Source organism: Phacochoerus africanus, chromosome 2 (genome assembly GCF_016906955.1).
Source record: "Phacochoerus africanus isolate WHEZ1 chromosome 2, ROS_Pafr_v1, whole genome shotgun sequence".
Lineage (NCBI taxonomy): Eukaryota > Metazoa > Chordata > Mammalia > Artiodactyla > Suidae > Phacochoerus > Phacochoerus africanus.
In genome coordinates, this window is record NC_062545.1 from 187,227,593 (window position 1) to 187,251,649 (window position 24,057).

The 24,057-nt window shown below is 37.7% G+C and overlaps 1 protein-coding gene across 6 annotated transcripts in view; it reads left to right on the plus strand.

The window, feature by feature from the left end:
* The window catches only part of KTN1 (kinectin 1), a 116,824-nt gene extending 93,127 nt beyond the window's left edge, over positions 1–23,697 (plus strand). For 4 of the 6 annotated variants that reach the window (XM_047767413.1, XM_047767415.1, XM_047767418.1 and 1 more), the window contains 10 exons: positions 521–601; positions 1,534–1,623; positions 1,734–1,826; positions 2,982–3,053; positions 3,300–3,383; positions 3,547–3,630; positions 7,188–7,271; positions 8,915–9,007; positions 9,863–9,983; positions 23,213–23,697. In XM_047767413.1, coding sequence (XP_047623369.1) covers positions 521–601; positions 1,534–1,623; positions 1,734–1,826; positions 2,982–3,053; positions 3,300–3,383; positions 3,547–3,630; positions 7,188–7,271; positions 8,915–9,007; positions 9,863–9,983; positions 23,213–23,217 — 807 coding nt within the window. In that variant the 3' untranslated portion in view covers positions 23,218–23,697. The remainder of the gene's footprint in view (positions 1–520; positions 602–1,533; positions 1,624–1,733; positions 1,827–2,981; positions 3,054–3,299; positions 3,384–3,546; positions 3,631–7,187; positions 7,272–8,914; positions 9,008–9,862; positions 9,984–23,212) is intronic. The other 2 variants (XM_047767417.1, XM_047767414.1) reach the window with 1 other exon arrangement.
* Positions 23,698–24,057: the final 360 nt, after the last annotated feature.

Genomic DNA, 24,057 nt, shown 5'->3' on the forward strand with positions numbered 1-24,057 from the left:
CTAGGGTAAATTCAGTTGAGCTTTTAGTTTATGAACTCAGTTTTTGAGAACCAACTCTCACCTGAAAAAAAAGTTGTGAAAAATTATTCATTCTGGGCTTTCTCTGTCTTAAAGATCAAATATATTAGTCCTAGCACTGGTAAGTGGTAAAGTCTGGTTTGAGCCCAGATCTTCTACCCATATGTCTAGAATTCAGTTGGAAGTATTGTAAAATAGGTAAATAAATTTAGATTACATTTTTTTTTTGTCAATCAGAATAAGATTTTTTGTAATTAAAGTATAGTTGATCTACAGTGTTGTGCTAATTAGATTTGATTGTGATGGTAGTACATAGGTGTATTTTTAGTGTTTATTTTACAGGCTGGGTTATGTACAACTTATACAATTATTGTATTCTTCTTTGAAATTTCCAGAGGGATTGTGCTTGTCTTATAGTCTTTGAATTGGTTATTTAAAAGTGTTTACTTACTTCATATAGGTATTTTTTGAAATTGGATATTTTGACTGTTCTTTTCCACAGAGTTACAGTGAATGGTTGCATGGATTTGAAAAGAAGGCAAAAGAATGTGTGGCTGAAACTTCAAATTCAGAGGAGGTTAAGGTTAGTCCAAGAAGTGAATATTTATGTTTTATCTTTATTTTTCCTTTCTTTCTTTTTACAGCTGCACCTGTGGCATCTGGAAGTTCCTGGACTAGGGGTTGATTCAGAGCTGCAGCTGAGGCCTACACCACAGCCACAGCAACAACGCCAGATCTTTAACCCACTGAGTGAGGCCAGGGATTGACCTTGCATCCTTACGGACACTATGTCAGGTTCTCAACCACTGAGCCACAACATAAATTCCATATTTAAATTTTAAACATAGCAAAAAAAAGTAAGGATTTGTCTTTATCAGCTTGGGGAAGATAAACGCTGTATTTTGAATAGAATAATGATCTTTTCGGAAGTGTAAGAAGATGATTTCATTTTGTATACGTTTTGGTGGAAATGCTATCAGATCTTCCTTGTATTTGATTTGTGTACAAAGGTAATGCTTGTCATTTCTTTAACTCTGTATCGTAGTCATTTCTAAAACTATTTAACTCTTACTCTCTTTTTAGCCTGTGTTTAGAAAGTAAAGGTAAAATAAAAGGTAGACAGGTAGAAACTGACTAGTTTTCTCATGTATCCCCAAATACATATCATTGGGAGTGTCAGAGCCTAGATGCATTTTTATCCTTGACTACTGAAATTTGGGAGATTAACTTTTTTTGTATCTCAAGTGGCATTGTGATCTTACTTGGATCTGCTTTGATTTTACTGTCATACTAAAGAGTGACAAGCCTACTTATTTTAAAATCGTTTACTATATTTTGTAGTAAACAGACTCTGGGAGTTTTATTAGTAAAACCTACTTTAAAAGGTTGAAATATAGAGTTTAATGATAAAACAGTTAGAAACCATTTGTCATAATATATCATTAAGTACTGAAATTTGAAGCACAAAACTTTCTGGTAAAACTAGAGAATTTTTCTTTATTTATTTCTTTGCAGGTATTGGAGCACAAGTTGAAAGAAGCTGATGAAATGCACACATTGTTACAATTAGAGTGTGAAAAATACAAGTCCGTCCTTGCAGAAACAGTAGGAAATGATTTTTAATCTACATTTTAAAAAATTATAACTTTATTCCTTAATGGCTTAAATAGTATCAGAACATGAATTTTTCAGAACAACTATACTTGTGTTCATAGGAAGGAATTTTACAGAAGTTACAGAGAAGTGTGGAGCAAGAAGAAAATAAATGGAAAGTTAAGGTCGATGAATCACAAAAGACTATTAAACAGGTATTTAAAAAAGAAGAGCTTAAGGAAAAATAATAAATGTGAGGGATGTGTGAACTGTTTAAAAATAGGAGAAAGAGCTTAGTGATTCTCAAAGTGTGGCCCCTGGACCAGCAGCACTAGTATCACATGGGAATTTAGAAATGCACATTCTTCGGTCCCCACTCAAGACTTAATGAATGTGAAACTCTCTGAGGCCAGCAATCTGTGTTTAGACAGCTTCCCAAGTGACTCTGATGCCCACCAAAGTTTGAGACTCACTAGTTTAGAGTATTAATAAAGAATAATGATACAGAATGTAAAGTGCTTTGAAAGTTATGGAATCACAATGTGATAACATAAGGAAAAGAATTTGGTGTTCAAAATAAGTTTTAAATGATGGATATGTGACTCATGGTATAGTGTTCAAGAAGAAGTTAGTAAGTCCTTCTTTTCTTGGGACCTGAATATTATTGTGCAGTCTTAGTTTTTCTTCTTTTATGGTTGTCCCTTTATGTCCTTCAGGGAACTGGTTTCAGGAGTCCTCATAGATACTAAAGTCTGGTATCTTCGACATTCGTGGCATTGTAGTACTTGGGTGGTAAAGAGAGCCATCTGTTGCTCGCTTGTTTTCTGTATCAGTGCATCTGGAGATTAAATACAGCTGATTATCAATTATTAATTATTAAATAATTAAGTACTTTAGCTGGGCCTAGTGTGGTAGGTTTTGACCATAGTTTATTTTATTTTGCCTTTTTTTAGGGTCTCACCCATGGCATATGGAAGTTCCCAGGCTAGAGGTCAAATCAGAACTGTAGCTGCCAGCCTGTGTCACTGCCACAGCAATGCGGGATCCAAGCTGCAGCTGCGACCTACACCATAGCTCATGGTAATGCCCAATCCTTAACACACTGGGTGAGGCCAGGGGTCAAACCTGCTTCCTCATGAACACTAGTAGGGTTTTTAACCACTGAGCCTTAACAGGAACTCCCTTGGCCATAGTTTAAATCAAGATAAATATGACACTCTCATTTTTAAGTTCTTTTAAAATTCAGTATGGCTTTAATGGCATACATTTAAAAACCCCTGAAGTATATAATTTTAAAAATTTCTATAAGATAGAAAAGCCTCTGTATCCTTGGTGGTTTGACTTGGTCATATAATTGTTTCACATTTCAGATGCAGTTGTCATTCACATCTTCTGAGCAAGAGCTAGAGCGATTAAGAAGAGAAAATAAAGATATTGAAAATGTATGTTATCTCATCATTTGACTTGTAACCTATAGAACTTATTTTTAGTATTAAGGATGTCTTAAAAGCTGTATTTTAAGATTTCTTTTATCTAATGATGCAGTTGTTTGCTTTTAAGAGTATATTGGGTATGAGATGGTATGATTTTATATTCATACAGTTTTATATTCGTAAGTATCATAACTTTTCATTGTAGGAAAGCATCTTAAATGTTTCTTAACTTGTCCTTCTTTGTTGCATTGCTAGTTGAGAAGAGAACGAGAGCATTTGGAAATGGAACTAGAGAAGGCAGAAATTGAACGATCTACCTATGTTACAGAAGTCAGAGAGGTACTTTAAATAGAATTTTTTTTAACCTTGCTTCTCAATTTAAGTTAAATTTATAATAGTGATAAAATATTTCAGTGTAAGTTGTTTGTGGCAGAGCTTCCAAGTAGCATCAAACATGAGATATCATAAGGAGATCAATCATAAACTCTAAACTTCATTGCAGCTGAAAGATCTGTTGACTGAATTGCAGAAAAAACTTGATGATTCATATTCTGAAGCAGTAAGACAGAATGAAGAGCTAAATTTGGTAAGAAGCTTGTTCTCCACTGGGTATCAAGTAGGCTCTGAAAACACTTGTGTTGACATGTGGAGAAACCATCCAAACTTTTTCTCTATGCTAATAACATCTTTAGCTTGGCATTTTTAAAGTATAAGATAATCTTCATATTCTGATGACTTCTAAGGTGGTCTGTCTTTTCTTGTTTCTTAAGATGATCCTTCTTTTCTTAGCTCCTAACAATGGCATGTTTGGCTTGCAATTCTTTTTTTCAGAAAAGTTTTCCATGTTTTATAAAACTTAATTTCTTGAACAGCATTATTTTCAGTGAATTAAGAAATGAAACAAACAGATAAAGATTGGCTGAGTTGTGAAGATTCTGTTCTCAGAGTTACCATAGTTAACTGGGCCTCTTATTTCTAACCTGGGCAGAGATTATTGAAGGTAGGAAATAAATACTCTTAATTCAAGGCCAGTAATACAATCTAGCTTCTGATTTTAACTGGCCTTTCTACATATTATAGATAACAAAAAACTTGTGAAATTCCTTATCACCTTGGTATCATTTAGAAGATAATAATCCTAAAACTACAGACTTAAAGTTAGCTATGTGTCATGTAAAGATGTAGAGTACTCTGTATTCCCATTCTTAAATTTTCTGGGAATTTACACTGATTGTGACAGGCTTATTTATTATATAAATATGACTGTCTTAATTCATTTGAGTAATAAAATAAATAAATGAATAAATATGACTGTCTTACTGTATGTTTCAAACAATAATTATGTCTATCTGTGACTTTTAAAAATTGAGAATGTGATTAGATTTTTAAAATGTTCCTGAATGAACTCTAGTACAATTGTAGTAAGTTAATTTTCTCCTTACCATAAGTTAACACTGCCGGGTTTGGAGTTTTCCTTTTAGTACTGCTGTACCTACCAAAGAAAACGTCTTTTTTGTTTGTTTTTTTGTTTGTTTTTTGTCTTTTTTCTTTTTTAGGGCTGCACCTGCAGCGTGTGGAGGTTCCCTGGCTAGAGAACTGTAGCTACAGGCCTACACCACAGCCACAGCAATGCCAGATCCTAGCCGCGTCTGTGACCTACACCACAGCCCACGGTAAGGCCGGATCCTTAACCCACTAAGCGAGGCCAGAGATCGAACCCTCAACCTCATGGTTCCTAGTCAGATTCGTTTCCCCTGAGCCATGACAAGTACTCCAAAAATTTAACTCATTCATGTTAAGCAGTGATTTATGGGAATGAAATTTCGGGGTAAGGCTCTCTATGAAACGTACATAAAAGGTTCCTACTCATGCATACATATACACACACCTTTCTATTTTTTAAATAAAATTTGACTTCCTACTTAATTGAATCATTTCTGCTACAGTGTAAGACTAGTTTTATGCATATGTTTGCTCTATATTGCACAGATTGGTACTGTCATATGCCACAGCTCTAAGTGATGTGCTTCCCCTGTAATATATTTCTGTAAAACCATATCTAACTACCATTGTTGGTTTTAGTTTTAAAAAACTTTGGTACTTCGTGACTGACTCCAACAGTAGCATCAAACCACAGCTTTATGGTTGCGTCTCCATTCAGCCTGATGCTCTCTTTGTGTATTTTGCCCATCTACTGCTGTCAAGAGGTCATTTTTTTTTTTGTCTTTTTTTGCTACTTCTTTGGGCCGCTCTTGCGGCATATGGAGGTTCCCAGGCTAGGGGTCGAATCAGAGCTGTAGCCACCGGCCTACGCCAGAGCCACAGCAACGCAGGATCCGAGCCGCATCTGCAACTTACACCACAGCTCAGGGCAATGCCGGATCGTTAACCCACTGAGCAAGGGCAGGGACTGAACCTGCGACCTCATGGTTCCTAGTCGGATTTGTTAACCACTGCGCCACGACGGGACCTCCCAAGAGGTCATTTTTGAGTGGTATTTTTTTTTTAAAAAAAACATATTTATTTATTTTTGTTGTTGTTGTTGTTGTTGCTATTTCTTGGGCCGCTCCTGCGGCATATGGAGGTTCCCAGGTTAGGGGTCGAATCGGAGCTGTAGCCACCGGCCTACGCCAGAGCCACAGCAACGCGGGATCCGAGCCGCGTCTGCAACCTACACCACAGCTCACGGCAACGCTGGATCGTTAACCCACTGAGCAAGGGCAGGGACCGAACCCGCAACCTCATGATTCCTAGTCGGATTCGTTAACCACTGCGCCACAACAGGAACTCCCCTCGAGTGGTATTTTTAATTTTTTTGCCTTGAGTTTGTAATCTTCATTTTAATCTGCTTGTTTTTTGCTCAGGGTGACTGTTGTCACATTTTAGTATAAATTAAAGTAATTTTGTTTGCCTATACATTCTGTGTTCTTGGGCCAAAGGAATAACCTGATGTCTAAAATTCAGAGTTAAGTAAAAGAGCAAAAGCGGAAACATTTGGGATAAAGTTCCCAAAATAAAATTTCCAAACTAAATGTCCTCCTCTTATTCTCTCTACATGTTCAAAATGTCAGGGTCTTGTATTTCCCCCTTTTTGGTTTCCAGAACTGTTTGGTATGCTGTGCCTGTGAGTGGGAGGCATAGTCATTTAGCTGGATAAGTTTAATCTGAAGAAGTTAGTTTTTGTCACTGAATCCATTTCCCTTATTCATTCTTAATTGGAATAGTTACCAAGAGGCATTTGTATTAGCACTAGAGTTTTGCAAAGCTTTATAACTATTTTGACAAGTTGGTTGAGAAGTATAAGACATGTCTTGTTGGTATAGTTAGGCCAGTGTGGTCTTACACTCATCTCTTTAGGGACACCTTTAGATGAGCAACATTTAAATTTTCAAAGATTTCTTTTTACTGGATTTGTAATCCTGTATTCAATTTCTTTTAGCATATTACACAGCTGACTCTTCTTAACTATATATAGGTTAAGAAAACCTCGAAAAATTTAAAAAATAATAATTAGTAAAATTTCTTACTAGTTTTAATTTGGGATAAATGTGAACAAAATGCTTTATTATTATTTTTTTTGCTTTTGCTTTTTAGGGCCACACGCCCAGCATATGGAGGTTCCCAGGCTAGGGGTCCAATCGGAGCTATAGCTGCTAGCCTATACCACAGCCACAGCAACGCCAGATCAGAGCCGAGGCTGCGACCTACATCATCATAGCTCACTGCAACACCGGATCCTTAACCCACTGAGTGAGGCCACAGATCGAACCTACAACCTCATGGTTCCTAGTAGGATTCATTTCCACTGCTCCACGAAGGGAACTTCAGAATGCTTTATGAATAGTAAATAGTAGTACTTTTAAAAAGCTCTTTACTAGAATTTGATGGTTTTGTTTTTAGATTTACAATTTTCTATTCTAAACTCTAGTTCATTTTAGTAAGAAGCTTTTCTTTAGTTTAGCTTTACAGATGGGACCCTCCACTGCTTAGCTTTTCTATACATCTGGTGCAGCATATTGGCTAATCCACTGTGCATAATAACTTAGTGATCCCATTCTTTCTCATTCATTCTTCAGTCCTAGAGATCTCAGCATAATCAAACAAGGATGTAAAGTAATTGTTGTATTCCTTATTTTTTTACAGTTAAAGACACAGCTAAATGAAACACTCACAAAACTTAGAACTGAACAGAGTGAAAGACAGAAGGTAGCTGGTGACTTGAATAAGGTAAGACATTGCTTGTCCTGAAGATGCCGTATCATTATACTATATTGTACTTTGAATCTTAAGCAAACATGTTGCTAATTCTGGACCTGTCTTTTTGCATCATCACATTAATTTATTCAATAAATTTAAGCTGTTTGTTGTACAGTTAGTTTTTGGAAGTAAACTTTTTGGCTTGTTTTTCCATTATTTTTAACTCATTTCATAATGTGTAGTTAATTACTTTATAAAGTATAGATTAAATTTTGAGTTTAATTGATGTTACTCTTTTAAAAAATTCTGCTTACTTCTATATATTTTTTATTGGGATTTGATTATATAGTCATTTACAGAGTATGTTTCTTTTGATCTTTATGGATCTTTAAAAGATGTATAGACCTCTGATGTTTCAGAAATTTGTTCCTTTCATTTATTTCTTGGTAGAAATACATTTTTTCATAATCTCATATAGATGGGTGATTTGGGGGATTACATTTCTTATTCTTTGCCTTAGATTGACAAGTTATTTGTAATTGTTTTGAGATTTTTAATAGTGTAATTTACATATGCTTTTATCAAAGCTGCTTTAGAGCTATGTTTGTATCTATAGGAGTTACAGACATTAGCAAAACAGTTAAATACATCACTTTTTTAAAGGTTGAAAAATATTTTTGTTGGTTCTGCATGATTATTGTTTATAATTGTTATGCCTAAGTCTAGGAATCTAGAGTTGCTCCACATCGTTTTGATGTTACCATTAGGTAAAATGTGAACTTAAAAAGTTTTAGAGCTCTGACTTAGAAGTGTGATACATTGTCAAGAATTGTGATACATTGTCAAGGTTGAGCAATCTAGTTTACTTTGATATGTAATTTTAAATTTTGACTTCTGGACAAAAATAAAACATGCAGTTTTGGCCAAGCAATTTATTTTCTTAGAAGGTGCTTGAAGGATATTAAACAGGTTCTCAAAGATAGAGATGTGCCATATTATTTGACATAAAAATGGCAACAATAGTTGACAGTGAACTGCCTCATATCTATTTAATAGAAATACTGTGCAACACTTAATTGGAAATGCACGTAAATATTGACATGTAAGTAGATAACCAAATACTTTGTAAAACAGCGTGTATGTTACAAGCCCATTTTATAAAATTTTCTGCCAGTTTTCTATTAGGACATACATGCACTGAAGAGGGATCTAGACTGGGAGGAGTAAGCAAACCCACAAAAACTGTTTCAGGATTTGTGGGCCATCTGTAGTCTCTTTCACTTATTCTTTGTTTGTTTGTTTAACATGACATTTAAAAAATGTAAAAACAGCTCTTTGCTTGTGAGCTGTACACAAATAGGCTGTGCCAGATTTGGCTGACCTCTGATCTAGACTAATATTAACCTAAATATCACTGTGGTTATTTCTGTTTTTAATTTCTTTATACATTTTCTACATTGTTTGAACTTTTTAATACAGTAAGGATCTGTTTTTATAATCTGGTGGGGTAGGAAGCTATTTCGTTTTGGAGAAAAAACTGAATAGATTGGCTTTACATTGTATTTTGAGAAGAGCTTTAATCTTATAGAAAATATGTAAGAAAATCATTCTTTTTTTCTTGTATATATTTATAAGTTTTAGTTTTCAGAGGCTCCGTTTTGCTTTCCTTACAGGCTCAACAGTCATTGGATCTTATCCAGTCAAAAATAGTAAAAGCTGCTGGAGACACTACTGTTATTGAGAATAGTGATGTTTCCCCAGAAATGGTATGCATTTTCTTTAGCCCCAGATCTGTGGGCTAATTTTCTTGTAAATTATGTGAAGAATAAAAAAGGTACAAGATCCATCTCCAACTGAAAAAAAAAAAAAAAAGCCTTTGTTGTGTGCTTCCATCAGTTATGTTGTTTGCATTCTTAACTGAAGGTCATCTTTTCTTTGAGATATCTGAAAGGCAGTGTTTTTATGTTTAACTTTAGCTTAGTGAGATATTAATTTTTAGTTTTGTGTTGGGATGTGTTATGGTATACTGCTTAAGAGTATAAATTCTGCTGTGTTTGAATACTGGTTCTGCTACTTAGTAGCTGTGTGACTGACTTAAGGGAAACTTTATCCTCTCTGTGCTTTAGTTGCCCCATCTGTAAAAGGCAATGGTAATAATACCTATTTTGTAGGATTGTTGAAGGGAATAAATGAATTAGTACATAAAAACACTTAGAATAGTGGGTAGCACTTAAAACAGTGCCTCATGTTACTAAGAACTCAATATCTGTTAACTGTTATTTTTCTGTTGTTATGAATATACTTTGCTTTGGTTCCTTGCAAATTTTTTATGAAAGGAGAAATGGATTTATATCTGATATTCATAGGTTTTAGATTTTTTTTCCCTTTGTAGCCTAGTGACAGCATTTATAACTTAGCTTTTTTTAGTTCAAACTAGTTTGCACCACTAGGTAGCAAACACGATTGCTTTCCAATAGTGGGTTTTCATGTCAATTTTCATGTCACTTTTCACATTTTTTTAATGCTTGTATTTAAAACAGCAATAAAATGGTTTTTGTTTAAGGTTACAGATGCCCTTTCCTTGTGTTCAAAATTTTTCATCACTTCTCTCTTCTTTTCAGGAGTCTTCTGAGAAGGAGACAATGTCTGTAAGTCTAAATCAGACTGTAACACAGTTACAGCAATTACTTCAAGCGGTAAACCAACAGCTCACAAAGGAGAAAGAACACTATCAGATATTAGGTAAAAATAACTGAAGTATTACGGTCTGAGTGATTGACGTAGTGTGTGTATGTGCGTGAGAGTGTGTGTGCGTGTATGTACCACATTTTCTCTATACATTCATCCATTGATAGACACTTAGGTTTTTTTCCAGATAGTGGCTATTGTGAATAATGCTGCAATGAACATAGACGTGTATATATCTTCTCAAATTAGTGTTTTTGTGTAGAAACCCCTTTTCTTTGCCACTTTGACCTTTTTCTAGAACAGACTCTAATAACTTGTTTGCCTAGGTTTGTTCACTGTCTGCAACTGCTGCTTTAGTTTATTGTGATCCTAGTTCTGATAAAGTATCTGTGTTAATTTTTTTTAATGACTTGGTAAAGTGACTGTAGTATTTTTCTGAGGTAAGATATTAAACTGAAAATCAAGTCATCACAATTTCTTTACATGGGAAGCTGGGTTTTATTTAAGTTTCTTATAGGTAATCAAAGAAATCCGTTTTTTAAAACTCCTTAAGTGAGAGTCTTAATTGAAATAAATAAGCCATCATTAACCAAACCATGTTATGAAATTTTATTATCCACATTACCTTGGAATGCAGATGGATTGAGTCATTAGTTGATTCCTGGATTTTACCCTGTTTTAAGAATGACTTAATTCACAATGCCTTGGATAATTAGGTTGTTCTGATATGTACCAAATACTTCAGATATTCTTTTTTGTTATGTAATAATCATGGTATCTTGTATATTGGTGGAGTGGTCTGTGTAGTGCCAGGAGGCAACTCATCACTGATCAACCCTTTCAGAACTCATACTTAAGACTGTAGGTTATATAGAGGCCTAACGATAGGTGAGATGCCTTGGAAAAGAAGGAATGGACTTCCGTCTTGATTACAGGGGAATTCTGTCTCACTTGTATGGAATAATCATCCTCTGGACTGCTTTAGCATACACTGTCCCTTAAAATGCTCTTTCAGGTCAGTTACCTCTAAGAGGACTTTTCAGATAAACCCAGCTCATTCTTCTAACCTATCAGCAAAAAGAATTATACCTTAATCTTTTATATTTAGTGAGCTGACCTCTCAGCTGCCTGGAGTTAAACTTCTTCCACTTTACCCCCGACCCCTTCCCCAAATTAGAAAAGAACCTCGCTTCCTGTTTAACAGCACCTTTCCTTTCCACATCTTCAGTCCTACTCTCTTCTCTCCCCTCACTGCTTCTGTTCAGTCTTGAAAACATGCTCAAATGTATTACTTTAACCTTGTGCTTCCTTTTAATTTCTTTTTGACTTCACTGAACAAAGATTCTTAAAAGAAGAAACTGTTCTCACAGTAACTACTTCCTTACTTGCTACTAACTGCTCCATCTACTCTAGAATGGCTTCTTTTCCTGCCGTTCCAATAAAACCGTTTTTACTAAGGTCATTTGTTAGTGATTTTCTAATTGCTAGATCTAATGCAGACTCTTCTTTTGCATATGAAATACTAAAAATAGTTATGAAATATTCTAAATATGGTGAAGTCGGTCTACCCATCTCTGTTCCAGAGAAGTGTTTTATTTTTGAGAACCTAAAAATTACAAGATGGCCTATTACCTTTTGCCTTTAGACCTTGTCAGTAGTATCTCTCCAACATCTCCAGTGTCCTTCAATATTTTTTTTTCCTTCCCAAAAACATGGTATGCTCATCTGAAATCTTATGAACCATTTTGGCCTGTCTGTTTCCACATTTGCCTTAACCATATTATATTTGAGACATACTGTGCAATAACACTTTCATTTTTCAGATTATTTTCTTTGTGATTTATGAAACTGTAGTATATAATTTGCTTAAAAAAATACATATAGTCTGGCAACACAGCTAAAACTGAGTGTTTAGTAAGCAGCTCACCTAAGTGATAGCTCAGCATTCTTTTGCCAGCTGATGAATGTAAGTCTGTATTTGGCAAGTGCAAGGGTGGTTGAGTGGTCAGCAGGATTGTGAAGGATGGAGGGATGGTTTGAAGCTCGAGGTCCACCAGCACTTGAGAACTTTGTCCTTGCATAGGTTCTATACAGCATTGACAATGATGACCCCTCCTTAGGGGTCCGTTGGTTCTCACAGCTCTTCTTTATACCCTTAAATGTTTGTGTTATCTCAGGTATTTAGATTCAGCCATTATTTTTGCTCATTGTCAAGTCTTTTAAAACTACCACTAGATAATTAAGTTGGAAATACAAATTTCTTAATCATTAGAGTTATAGGTTAATATCTGATGTGAAGAATCTTTCTTCCCCCTGCTTTATTTAGGTATACTTTAGTATTGTTTTTTCTTTTTAATTGAAGTATAGTTGATTTACAATGTGTGTGCAGCACAGTGATTCAGTTGAACATATATATATATATATTATTTTCCATTATTGTTTATTGCAAGATATCGAGTATAGTTTCCTGTGCCATGCAGTAGGATCTTGTTGTTTATTTATTTTATATATAGTAATTTGTATATCCTAATCCCAAACTCATAATTTATCCTTCCCTCTCTTCTCCTTTGGTAACCATAAGTTTGTTCTTTATGTCTGTGAGTCTCTCTCTACTTTGTAAATAGATTCATTTGTATCATAGTTTAGATTCCCCATATAAGCGATATATGGTATTTGTCTCTTTCTGACTTGCTTCACTTATATGATGATCCTGTAGGTCCATCCATGTTGCTGCAAATGGCATTATTTCATTCTTTTTATGGCTAATATTTCACTGTATCTATATGTATCACATCTTCTTTATTCATTCATCTGTTGATGGATGTTTAACTTCATCCATGTCTTGCAGGGAGCATTGGGGTGCATTTATCTTTTCAAATTAAGCTTTCTCCAGATAGATGCCCAAGAGTGGGATTGCTGGGTAATGTAGTAACTATGTTAAGGAACTTCCATACTGTTCTTGATAGTGGCCATACCAATTTACATTCCCACCAGGAGTCTTACTTTCTAGTATATACTACAGGTATATCTGAATTGTTCAAGATAATGCTGTACACATTCAGTAAGGGAGAAGCTATTTTTAAAAGACAAAAATGACAGAGATGACATACGGTAATTTAGTGTTCTGAATCCTGATGCATAGTACTTAGTATTTCTATGACTTTTAGGGATAGCTGTATTTATCTTATATCCTTAATTTGTAAAACCTTAACCTTTCACTCATCTTCTATCCTCACCTGCTTTGCTCCACCCCACCCCCCTAAAAGGAGGCTATTATTGCCCCCCTTTTTAATTGAGGCAGTTTTCCATAGCTTTGGATCGGAAGCACTAGTATTTTGTAGTATACTTTTTCGTTTCCAGATATCTACTTTTTCTTATGGTTCATATTTACCTGGCTTCTAAGTGTAAATCTGACCATATCAGAAAACTTTATTACTTCAGTGTCTTAGTCTGTTTGGGCTGCTATAACAAAAATTCCATGCACTGGGTGGCTTAAATAACAGTTATTTCTCACAGTTCTGGAGGCTGGGAATTCTGAGATTAAGACACCAGTAGATTCTGCCAGGCGAGACCCACTTCCTGGTTTAAAGATAGCCATCTTCCTTTTATTTTTTTTTGTCTTTTTGCCCTTTTTAGGGCTGCTCCCGTGGCATATGGAGGTTCCCAGGCTAGGGATCTAATTGGAGCTATAGCCGCCAGCCTACACCAGAGCCATAGCAACATGGGATCCAAGCCGAGTCTGTGATCTACACCACAGCTCACGGCAATGCCGGATCCTTAGCCCACTGAGCAAGGCCAGGGATTGAACCCACAACCTCATGGTCCCTATTCACATTCGTTAACCACTGAGCCACGACGGGAACTACAAGATAGCCATCTTCTTGCTGTGTCCTCACTTGGCAGGGCAAGTGAGCTCTGTGGGAGTCCCTTTAATAAGGACACTAATCTCATTCATGCTAGGGAAGTGTCGTGAAGGTCCCACTTCCAAATACCTTTACATTGGGGGTTAGAATCTCAACGTATGAATGAGGAGTGGGAGGGGCGCAAACATTCAGACCAAAACACCCAGCTTCCCTTACCATGGAACCTGTTCGTGGAATCCTGTCATTTTAACAGCTGACACTTCATGAGTATTCTCTGAGCATGAGCATGTTTCTAATATGTGGTCATTCATTTAAATTTTCACAACCCAGTGCAGTAGATGATGATGATTTATTTATTTATTCATTCTGATTTTACAACAGTTCCAAAGAGGTTTTATAAGTGACCAAAAGTCACACAGCTAGTAACTGGGTGAACTGGGATTTAAATTAAGGTGATCCCGAGACCTCGGCTCCAGAGGTTAGTCCCCGAGAAAGGGCCGGGGGATGCCTGGTTGGGGGCTGGGCACCGAGACCTAGCCTCCAAAGTTTGGTCCCCGAGAAAGGGCCGGGGGACGCCTGGGTGAGGGCTGGGCACTGATACCTAGGCTCCAGAGGTTAGTCCCTGGGCTGGGGGGGCGGGGCGGAGCGGAAACTGCTTGGGAGGTCTAGAAACCATTTGACGGGGCAGAGACTGCCTGGGAGACTAGAAAACAAAGCTGTCGCAGAGGAAGGGAGCAATACTCTAGGGGCGGGGAAGTGGAAAGCCGCATCAGAGGGAACCTGGGAAAAGAGCCTGGTCTGCGCCCGTGCTGGGGAGGGGAGAGAAGAAGGGGTGGGTCCCCATAGAATACCCCCCACGCCACAGCAAGCTTACAGGCCCGCTAGCTAGCTGAAAGCTGTGCTTCCCAGTGCATCCCCTCCCCCCACCCCCACCACCACCTACGCTCTCGCCGAACCTGGGGCTGCCTGCCATCCAGGAGGGCTGGCCTCAACAATTGCGTGAAGCCTACCACCGCAGGGGCTGTCCCTGCACAGGCCTGCTTGCCCTTTGGAGGGGCTACACTTCCGCAGAGTAGCACCAAGCACCACCAGCCCCCGAGAAAAGGCCTGCAGCCCAGAAAAGCTAGAACAAGCCTAGCCAGGCAGTGAATAGATCTGCCTAATTCTCGGACGGTTTTTCTGAGTCGGGCTGCCCCGGGGAGGAGCCTCTTTGGTTTCCAGCAGCCCTGCTACCCGCCCAAGCCCCCAGGGGATGCCCTAGTGGATCAGCTGCATAGGACTGCCAGCTCCAGGCAGGACCCCCTACAGCCCAGAAAAGCTGCAACAAGCCTGGCCGAGTCGGGAAAAGATCTCAGACGGTCTTTCTGAGTCGGGCTGCCCCAGGGAGGAGCCTCTTGGGTTTCCAACGGCCCTGCTACCCGCCCTAGCCCCCAGGGGGTGCCCTAGTGGATCAGCTGCATAGGACTGCCAGCTCCAGGCAGGACCCCCTACAGCCCAGAAAAGCTGCAACAAGCCTGGCCAAGCTGGGAAAAGATCTCAGACGGTCTTTCTGAGTCAGGCTGCCCTGGGGAGGAGCATCTTGGGTTTCCAGTGGCCCTGCTACCCTCCCAAGCCCCTAGGGGGTGCCCCACTCCTGTGGAATAGCTGCTCAGCACCACCAGCCCCCTAGAAGAGCCCCTGCAGCCCCGAAAAGCTGCAACAAGCTTGGCCAGACTGTGAAAAGATCCACCTACATTCTCAGGCCATCCTTCTGAGTTGGGCTGCCCTAGGGAAGAGCCTCTTAGGTTCTCAGTGACCCAGATAGCTGCTCCAGCCCCCAGGGAGTGCTGCACTCCTGAGGAACAGCTGCCCCACACCGCCAACCCCCTGCAAGAACCCCACAGCCTAAAAACACCAGAGCAAGCTCTGCATGACCAAGTGAAATCTGCTACCATCGTGGTGTGGACCTCCCAGTCCTGTGTGCCCTCAGGAAGTCCTCCTTTGCTTCAGAGAAACACTGTTAGCCCCATCAACACTCCAGAAAAGCCACACTGCCTCAAAAAAGATTGACCAACAACGCCAGCCCTCAGGAAATATTCCACGGCAGTGACAAGGCAAACACTGCCCGATAATGGAGAGTACAACTCCCTCAGGAGAAAGAAAACAACAAGCAAGATGAAGAAGCAGAGAAACCACCCCCAGCCAAACCAACAGGAGAACTCACCTAAAACAGTCAACAATGAAACAGATCTCTGCAGTCCAACAGACCTGGAGTTCAAAAGAGAAATAGTGAAAATACTGAAGGAATTAAGAGAAGATATGAACAGTAATGCAGATACCCTCAGAAAGGAACTAGAAAAGATAAGGAGGAGCCAAGAAAAACTAGAACATTCATTTGCAGAGATGCAAACGGAACTAAGGGCAGTAAAAACCAGAATGAATAATGCAGAAGAACGAATCAGTGATATGGAAGATAGAATAATGGAAATCACTCAATCCGGTCAACAGACAGAAAACCGAATCAAAAAACTGGAAAGCAATATAAGAGACCTATGGGATAATATAAACCGGGCCAATCTACGCCTAATAGGAATTCCAGAAGGAGTAGAAAAAGATAAGGGGATGGAAAATATATTTGAAGAAATTATCACTGGAAACTTCCCAAATCTAAAGGATGCTGGGTTCAAGATACAAGAAGCACAGAGGGCCCCAAACAAACTGAACCCAAATAGACCCACAGCAAGACACATCATAATAAAAATGGCAAAAGTTAGTGATAAAGAGAGGATCCTAAAGGCAGCAAGAGAAAAACAGAATGTTACCTACAAGGGAACCCCATAAGAATATCAGCTGACTTCTCTACAGAAACACTACAGGCCAGGAGGGAATGGCAAGAGATATTTAAAGTGCTAAAAGGCTGGAGTTCCCGTCGTGGTGCAGTGGTTAACGAATCCGACTAAGAACCATGAGGTGGCGGGTTCGGTCCCTGCCCTTGCTCAGTGGGTTAACGATCCGGCGTTGCCGTGAGCTGTGGTGTAGGTTGGAGACGCGGCTCGGATCCTGCGTTGCTGTGGCTCTGGCGTAGGCCAGTGGCTACAACTCCGATTTGACCCCTAGCCTTGGAAACTCCATATGCCGCGGGAGCGGCCCAAAGAAATAGCAAAAAAAAAAAAAAAGTGCTAAAAGGAAAAAATATGCAACCTAGGATACTCTATCCAGCAAGAATATCATTTAAAATAGAAGGGGAAATAAAAATTTTTTCCAATAAACAAAAACTTAATACTGCAACACAAAACCCAGGTTAAAGGAAATATTGAAAGGGCTTCTCTAAACCAAAAAGAAAGGAAGGAAAGGGAAGAAAACAGAAAAGAAAAAAAAAAAAAGAAGAGGAAGAACTAGGACTGAAGAAACCGCAATCAGAGAGCAGTCACTCAAATAAGCCAGCATACAGATTTAATCATGAACAGGCCTCAAACAAAATAAAATTAAAAAGAAAAAAATGAAACAGAGTCATCAAAACCATAAAATGTGGGCAAGGGATGTTAGGAAGTAAATAACCCTTTTTGTTTGTTTGTATGTTTCTCTTCTTAATTTTAATATAGTAATGAAGTGTTTGAACTTATAGGACCATCAGGCTAAAACACACAATTATGGGAAGGGGTTAGCATACTTAAAAAACAGGGCAACCACAAGCCAAAACCAAATATTGCATTTGCAAAAAATGAAAAAAAAAAATACACTCAAGCAGATAATAACAGGAGACCATGCAACCAAAAAAAAAAAAAAAAAGGAAGAATGGAGAACCATAGAATCAACTGGAACACGAGGTTCAAATGGCAATAAATAATCATCTATCAATTATCACCTTAAATGTCAATCGACTGAACGCCCCAATCAAAAGACACAGAGTGGCTGAGTGGATAAAAAGGCAAAAACCGTCAATATGCTGCCTACAAGAAACTCACCTTAGGACAAAAGATACATATAGATTGAAAGTGAAAGGGTGGGGAAAAGTATTTCACGCCAAAAGACATGACAGAAAAGCAGGAGTCGCAATGCTCATATCAGACAAAATAGACTTTAAAACAAAAGACATAAAGAAGGACACTACTTAATGATTAAGGAATCCATCCAAGGAGAGGATGTTACTATCGTCAACATATATGCCCCAAATACAGGAGCACCCAGATACATACAACAAATATTAACAGACATAAAGGGAGATATGGATGAGAATACAATCATAGTAGGAGACCTTAATACCCCCCTCACATCAATGGACAGATCCTCTAGACAGAAAACCAATAAAGCAACAGAGATCCTAAAGGAAACAATAGAAAAGTTAGACTTCATTGATATCTTCAGGACACTACATCCAAAAAAGCAGAATACACATTCTTCTCAAATGCTCATGGAACATTCTCAAGAATCGACCACATATTGGGACACAAAGCGAATCTCAATAAATTTAGGAGCATAGAAATTATCTCAAGTATCTTCTCTGACCACAATGCCATGAAATTAGAAATCAACCATGGGAAAAGGAAAGAGAAAAAAACCTACTGCATGGAGACTAAACAACATGCTACTAAAAAACCAATGGGTCAATGAGGAAATCAAGAAGGAAATTAAAAACTACCTTGAAACAAATGATAATGAAGACACAACCTCTCAAAATCTATGGGATGCTGCGAAAGCAGTGCTCAGAGGGAAATTTATAGCAATACAGGCCTTTCTCAAAAAAGAAGAAAGATCCCAAATGGACAACTTAACCCTCCACCTAAATGAATTAGAAAAAGAAGAACAAAAAAGTCCTAAAGTCAGCAGAAGGAAGGAAATTATAAAGATCAAAGAAGAAATCAGTAAAATAGAGACTCAAAAAACAATAGAGAAAATTAATAAAACCAAGAGCTGGTTCTTTGAAAAGGTGAACAAAATTGACAAACCCCTGGCCAGACTCACTAAAAAGAGGAGAGAAAGAACCCAAATAACCAAAATTAGAAATGAAAAAGGAGAAATCACAACGGATACAGCAGAAATACAAAAAACCCTAAGAGAATACTATGAACAACTATATGGCAACAAGTTTGACAATCTGAAAGAAAGGGACAATTTTCTAGAATCTTACAGCCTGCCAAAACTGAATCAAGTAGAAACAGACCAACTGAACAGACCGATCACTAGAAAGGAAATTGAAGAGGTCATAAAATCACTCCCTACAAAGAAAAGTCCAGGACCAGATGGCTTCACAGGTGAATTTTATCAAACATATAAAGAGGAATTGGTGCCCATCCTCCTGAAACTCTTTCAAAAGGTTGAAGAAGAAGGAATACTCCCAAAGACATTCTATGATGCCACCATCACCCTCATTCCAAAACCAGACAGAGATACCACCAAAAAAGAAAACTATCGCCCAATATCATTGATGAATATAGATGCAAAAATTCTCAACAAAATCTTAGCCAACCGAATCCAACAACATACCAAAAAAGTTATACACCGTGACCAGGTTGGGTTCATCCCAGGTTCACAAGGATGGTTCAACATATGCAAATCAATCAGCATCATACACCACATTAACAAAAAACAGTCAAAAATCATATGATCATCTCAATAGACGCAGAAAAAGCATTTGACAAAGTCCAACATCCCTTCATGATCCAGACCCTCGCCAAAGTGGGTATAGAGGGAACATTCCTGAATATAATCAAAGCCATTTATGAGAAACCCACAGCAAATATAATCCTCAATGGGGAAAACCTGAAAGCCTTCTCACTCAAATCTGGAACAAGACAGGGATGCCCACTCTCACCACTGCTCTTCAACACAGTTTTGGAAGTCCTAGCCACAGCAATTAGACAAACCAAAGAAATAAAAGGCATCCATATAGGAAGAGAAGAGATAAAACTGTCACTGTATGCAGATGACATGATACTATACATAGAAAACCCTAAGGACTCAACCCCAAAACTCCTTGAACTGATTCATAAATTCAGCAAAGTAGCAGGATATAAGATGAACATTCAGAAGTCAGTTGCATTTCTGTATACCAGCAATGAAACATTAGAAAAGGAATCCAAAAATACGATACCTTTTAAAACTGCACCTCACAAAATCAAATACCTCGGAATACACCTGACCAAGGAGGTAAAGGACCTATATGCCGAGAACTATAAAATTTTAATCAAAGAAATCAAAGAGATCAAAGAAATGGAAAGATATTCCATGTTCCTGGATTGGGAAAATCAATATTGTAAAAAATGGCCATACTACCCAAAGCAATCTACAGATTCAATGCAATCCCTATCAAATGACCCATGACATTTTTCACAGAACTAGAACAAACAATCCAAACACTTATATGGAACCACAAAAGACCCAGAATCGCGAAAGCAATCCTGAGAAACAAAAACCAAGCAGGAGGCATCACTCTCCCAGACTTCAAGAAATGCTACAAAGCCACAGTCATCAAAACAGTGTGGTACTGGTATCAAAACAGACAGACCAATGGAACAGAATAGAGAATCCGGAAATAAACCCTGACACCTATGGTCAATTAATCTTTGACAAGGGAGGCAAGAGTATAAAACGGGAAAAAGAAAGTCTCTTCAGCAAGCATTTCTGGGAAACCTGGACAGCTGCATGCAAAGCAATGAAACTAGAACACACCCTCACACCATGCACACAAATACACTCCAAATGGCTGAAAGACTTAAATATACGACAGGACACCATCAAACTCCTAGAAGAAAACATAGGCAAAACACTCTCTGACATCAACATCATGAATATTTTCTCAGGTCAGTCTCCCAAAGCAATAGAAATTAGAGCAAAAATAAACCCATGGGACCTCATCAAACTGAAAAGCTTTTGCACAGCAAAGGAAACCCAAAAGAAAACAAAAAGACAACTTACAGAATGGGAGAAAATAGTTTCAAATGATGCAACCGACAAGGGCTTAATCTCTAGAATATATAAACAACTTATACAACCCAACAGCAAAAAAGCCAATCAATCAATGGAAAAATGGGCAAAAGACCTGAATAGACATTTCTCCAAAGAAGATATACAGATGGCCAACAAACACATGAAAAAATGCTCAGCATCGCTGGTTATAAGAGAAATGCAAATCAAAACTACCATGAGATATCACCTCACACCAGTCAGAATGGCCATCATTCATAAATCCACAAATAACAAGTGCTAGAGGGGGTGTGGAGAAAAGGGAACCCTCCTGCACTGTTGGTGGGAATGTAAACTGGTACAGCCACTATGGAGAACAGTTGGGAGATACCTTAGAAATCTATACATAGAACTTCCATATGACCCCGCAATCCCACTCTTGGGCATCTATCCAGACAAAACTCTACTTAAAAGAGACACATGCACCCGCATGTTCATTGCAGCCCTATTCACAATAGCCAAGACATGGAAACAACCCAAATGTCCATCAACAGATGATTGGATTCGGAAGAGGTGGTATATATACACAATGGAATACTACTCAGCCATAAAAAAGAATGACATAATGCCATTTGCAGCAACATGGATGGAGCTAGAGACTCTCATACTGAGTGAAATGAGCCAGATGACAAAGACAAATACCATATGATATCACTCATAACTGGAATCTAATATCCAGCACAAATTTACATCTCCGTAGAAAAGAAAATCATGGACTTGGAGAAGAGACTTGTGGCTGCCCAAGAGGGAAAGGGAGGGAGTGGGAGGGATCAGGAGCTTGGGCTTATCAGACACAACTTAGAATAGATTTACAAGGAGATCCTGCTGAATAGCATTGAGAACTTTGTCTAGATACTCATGTTGCAACAGAAGAAAGGGTGGGGAAAAATGTAATTGTAATGTATACATGTAAGGATAACCTGACCCCCTTGCTGTACAGTGGGAAAATAAAAAAAATTAAAAAAATTAAAAATAAATAAATAAATTAAGGTGATCTGGGCCCAGGCATTGTGACCTTAATCTGTGCTTTTCCTTTCCCAAAATCAAGCACTCTGTGCTCTAATCCTCATTGTCACTGCTTTCTCTTCTCTTCATTCTGTCTAATTCTTTGTTGCCAGCCTCTTACATAGTTTCTTCCTTCAGTTCTGACTTTTTCCTCAAGTATTTGGTTCTGTCAATAGAGAATTGGAGAGGCTGTAGATGTTATCCAGGCAGAGTCGAGGTGAAGTTTTGTGTATGTGTTTTGTATAAATGTGCTCTCCCTAATCCCCTTGACAAATAGAGTCTTCCATGAAGCAGTTGTTTCTTGCTTCTTAAATAAAAAAGGTTCTTTTTACTCTTTAAGTGTAAGAATTAATGTTTTAGATAAAAACTAGCTTTTATTTCTACACTTTACACATGACTGTCATGGATCAGGTTCTCATTTTCTGTATTAGTAGGCTATGTAAACTTTGTGATCAGCTGTTAATCGTGTTTTAATTAGAGAACATGATAACCAGTGAAAACTTTGCTTTTTAACTTTGATTTTTTATTTTTCTGGCCACACCTGCAGTATATGGGAGTTCCTGGGCCAGAGATTGAACCTGAGCCACAGCAGTGACAATATCAGATCCTTAACTTACTCATCCTTAATTCCCTTGTGAGGGAATTCCCTTTTAATGTTCTAATTGCTTCTTTTCCCCTTAACTTTTTATTTTGGAAAATTTCACACATAGAATAAAGAATATGTAAAACTCAAAACCCTTCAACTACTTTGTCTCTTTGTGTATACCTATTTTGTTGATGTAACTATCCTTTAAGCACTTACGTATGCATCTCCTAAGAACAAAGATATTTTCTCACAAATACATAGTATCCCTGTCACATCCCAAAAAACCAAAACAATAGTTCCATAATATCATCTATTCTTAAGCCCCTATTTGTTTCCCTAATTATACCCAAAATATCTTTTTTAGCTCTTTTTTCCAACCAAGATCCAGTTTAGCTTCACGTGTTGCATTTGATTAAGTTCTTTTAGTCTCTATAATGGCTTTTGAGGTTTAATTTCTTATTATTTAATCTGATTTGGAAGGCTTCATAACACCTTAGAAAGTGTCTGATACGTCCTTATTCATAGGTAGAGGGTTGTACATTTCAGTTTCTCCTTTTAGTGATACTCACTGTATGGGCTAGAACTCAATACAAATGGATTCCCAATGTTGTCCTCTTAAATGTTTTCTAAGTAGGATTTTTAAAATCCCTGTATTATTCTCAGTTTGGTCTGAGATTTTAGCTTAAGTGTTTTAAAGCCTACCTAAAAACTTCTGAATCCTGAGTCTTTCTCTTAGTTTTGATTACTATGAGTATTAATTGTTCTGATCCTAGTTGAAAGGGCCATGCTAGATCAAATGGAATATATACCTTTGGTGTTTGACAGATATCTTCTGATTGCCTTTTGTTTCTTTTAAAATGAATTTATTTCTTTTTGATCTTTTACAGAGTGAAGTAATTGGGAAACTGTTCATTCAAGGATAACAGAAGGCATTGTATTATATTTTGCCAAATTAAAGCCTTATTTATGTTTTCACCCTTTCTACTTTGTCAGAAACACTGAACAGAGTTTTGTCTTTTCTAATCCTTGTTAGACTACTGATTTAAAGAGAGAGGAAAAAAGCCAACTCTGTAGACACCTTCAGAGTTTAGTTTTATAATAAAAACTGTTTGAATAATTAGACCTTTACATTCCTGAAGATAAACATGTAATCTTTTATCTTATTTTGCTCAATAAAATTGTTCAGAAGATCAAAAGTGGTAAAGACAATGTAAAATTTAACATTTTAATACTAATGTTGTACACTGTTTTACTTAATAACATTTTGAGGAGTGACTGCCTCTGACTTCAACTCAAGAAACACACTTTTTGTTGCTAATGTAATCAGTTTTTGTAATGGCGTCAGCAAATAAAGGGATGCTTATTATTCAAACTTGTTCTGATTTTCACTCACCTTTAACAGATTTCATTAGCACTTCAAATTCATATAATTTAGAACACAATCATTAATCAAAACCTTTGGACAAGATAAGATATGTTTATTGCTTGTACACCTTCTCTAACTGGAGATCTGGGTCTCCTTGGTGGTCCTGTGTGATGTAGGCTTCAGGCTGAAGAGCTCTACATTATTTTTACTATTATTATTTTATGTAGTTAACTTTTTCATTTCCTTCTTATCAGACACTTACACAGTTTATGTGTGTTATCTTTAGTTTGAACATATTTATTACATTATCTTTTTTTTCCTTATTCTTTTTTAATTGGATAAAAATATTAAGCCCTTGAGATGCTG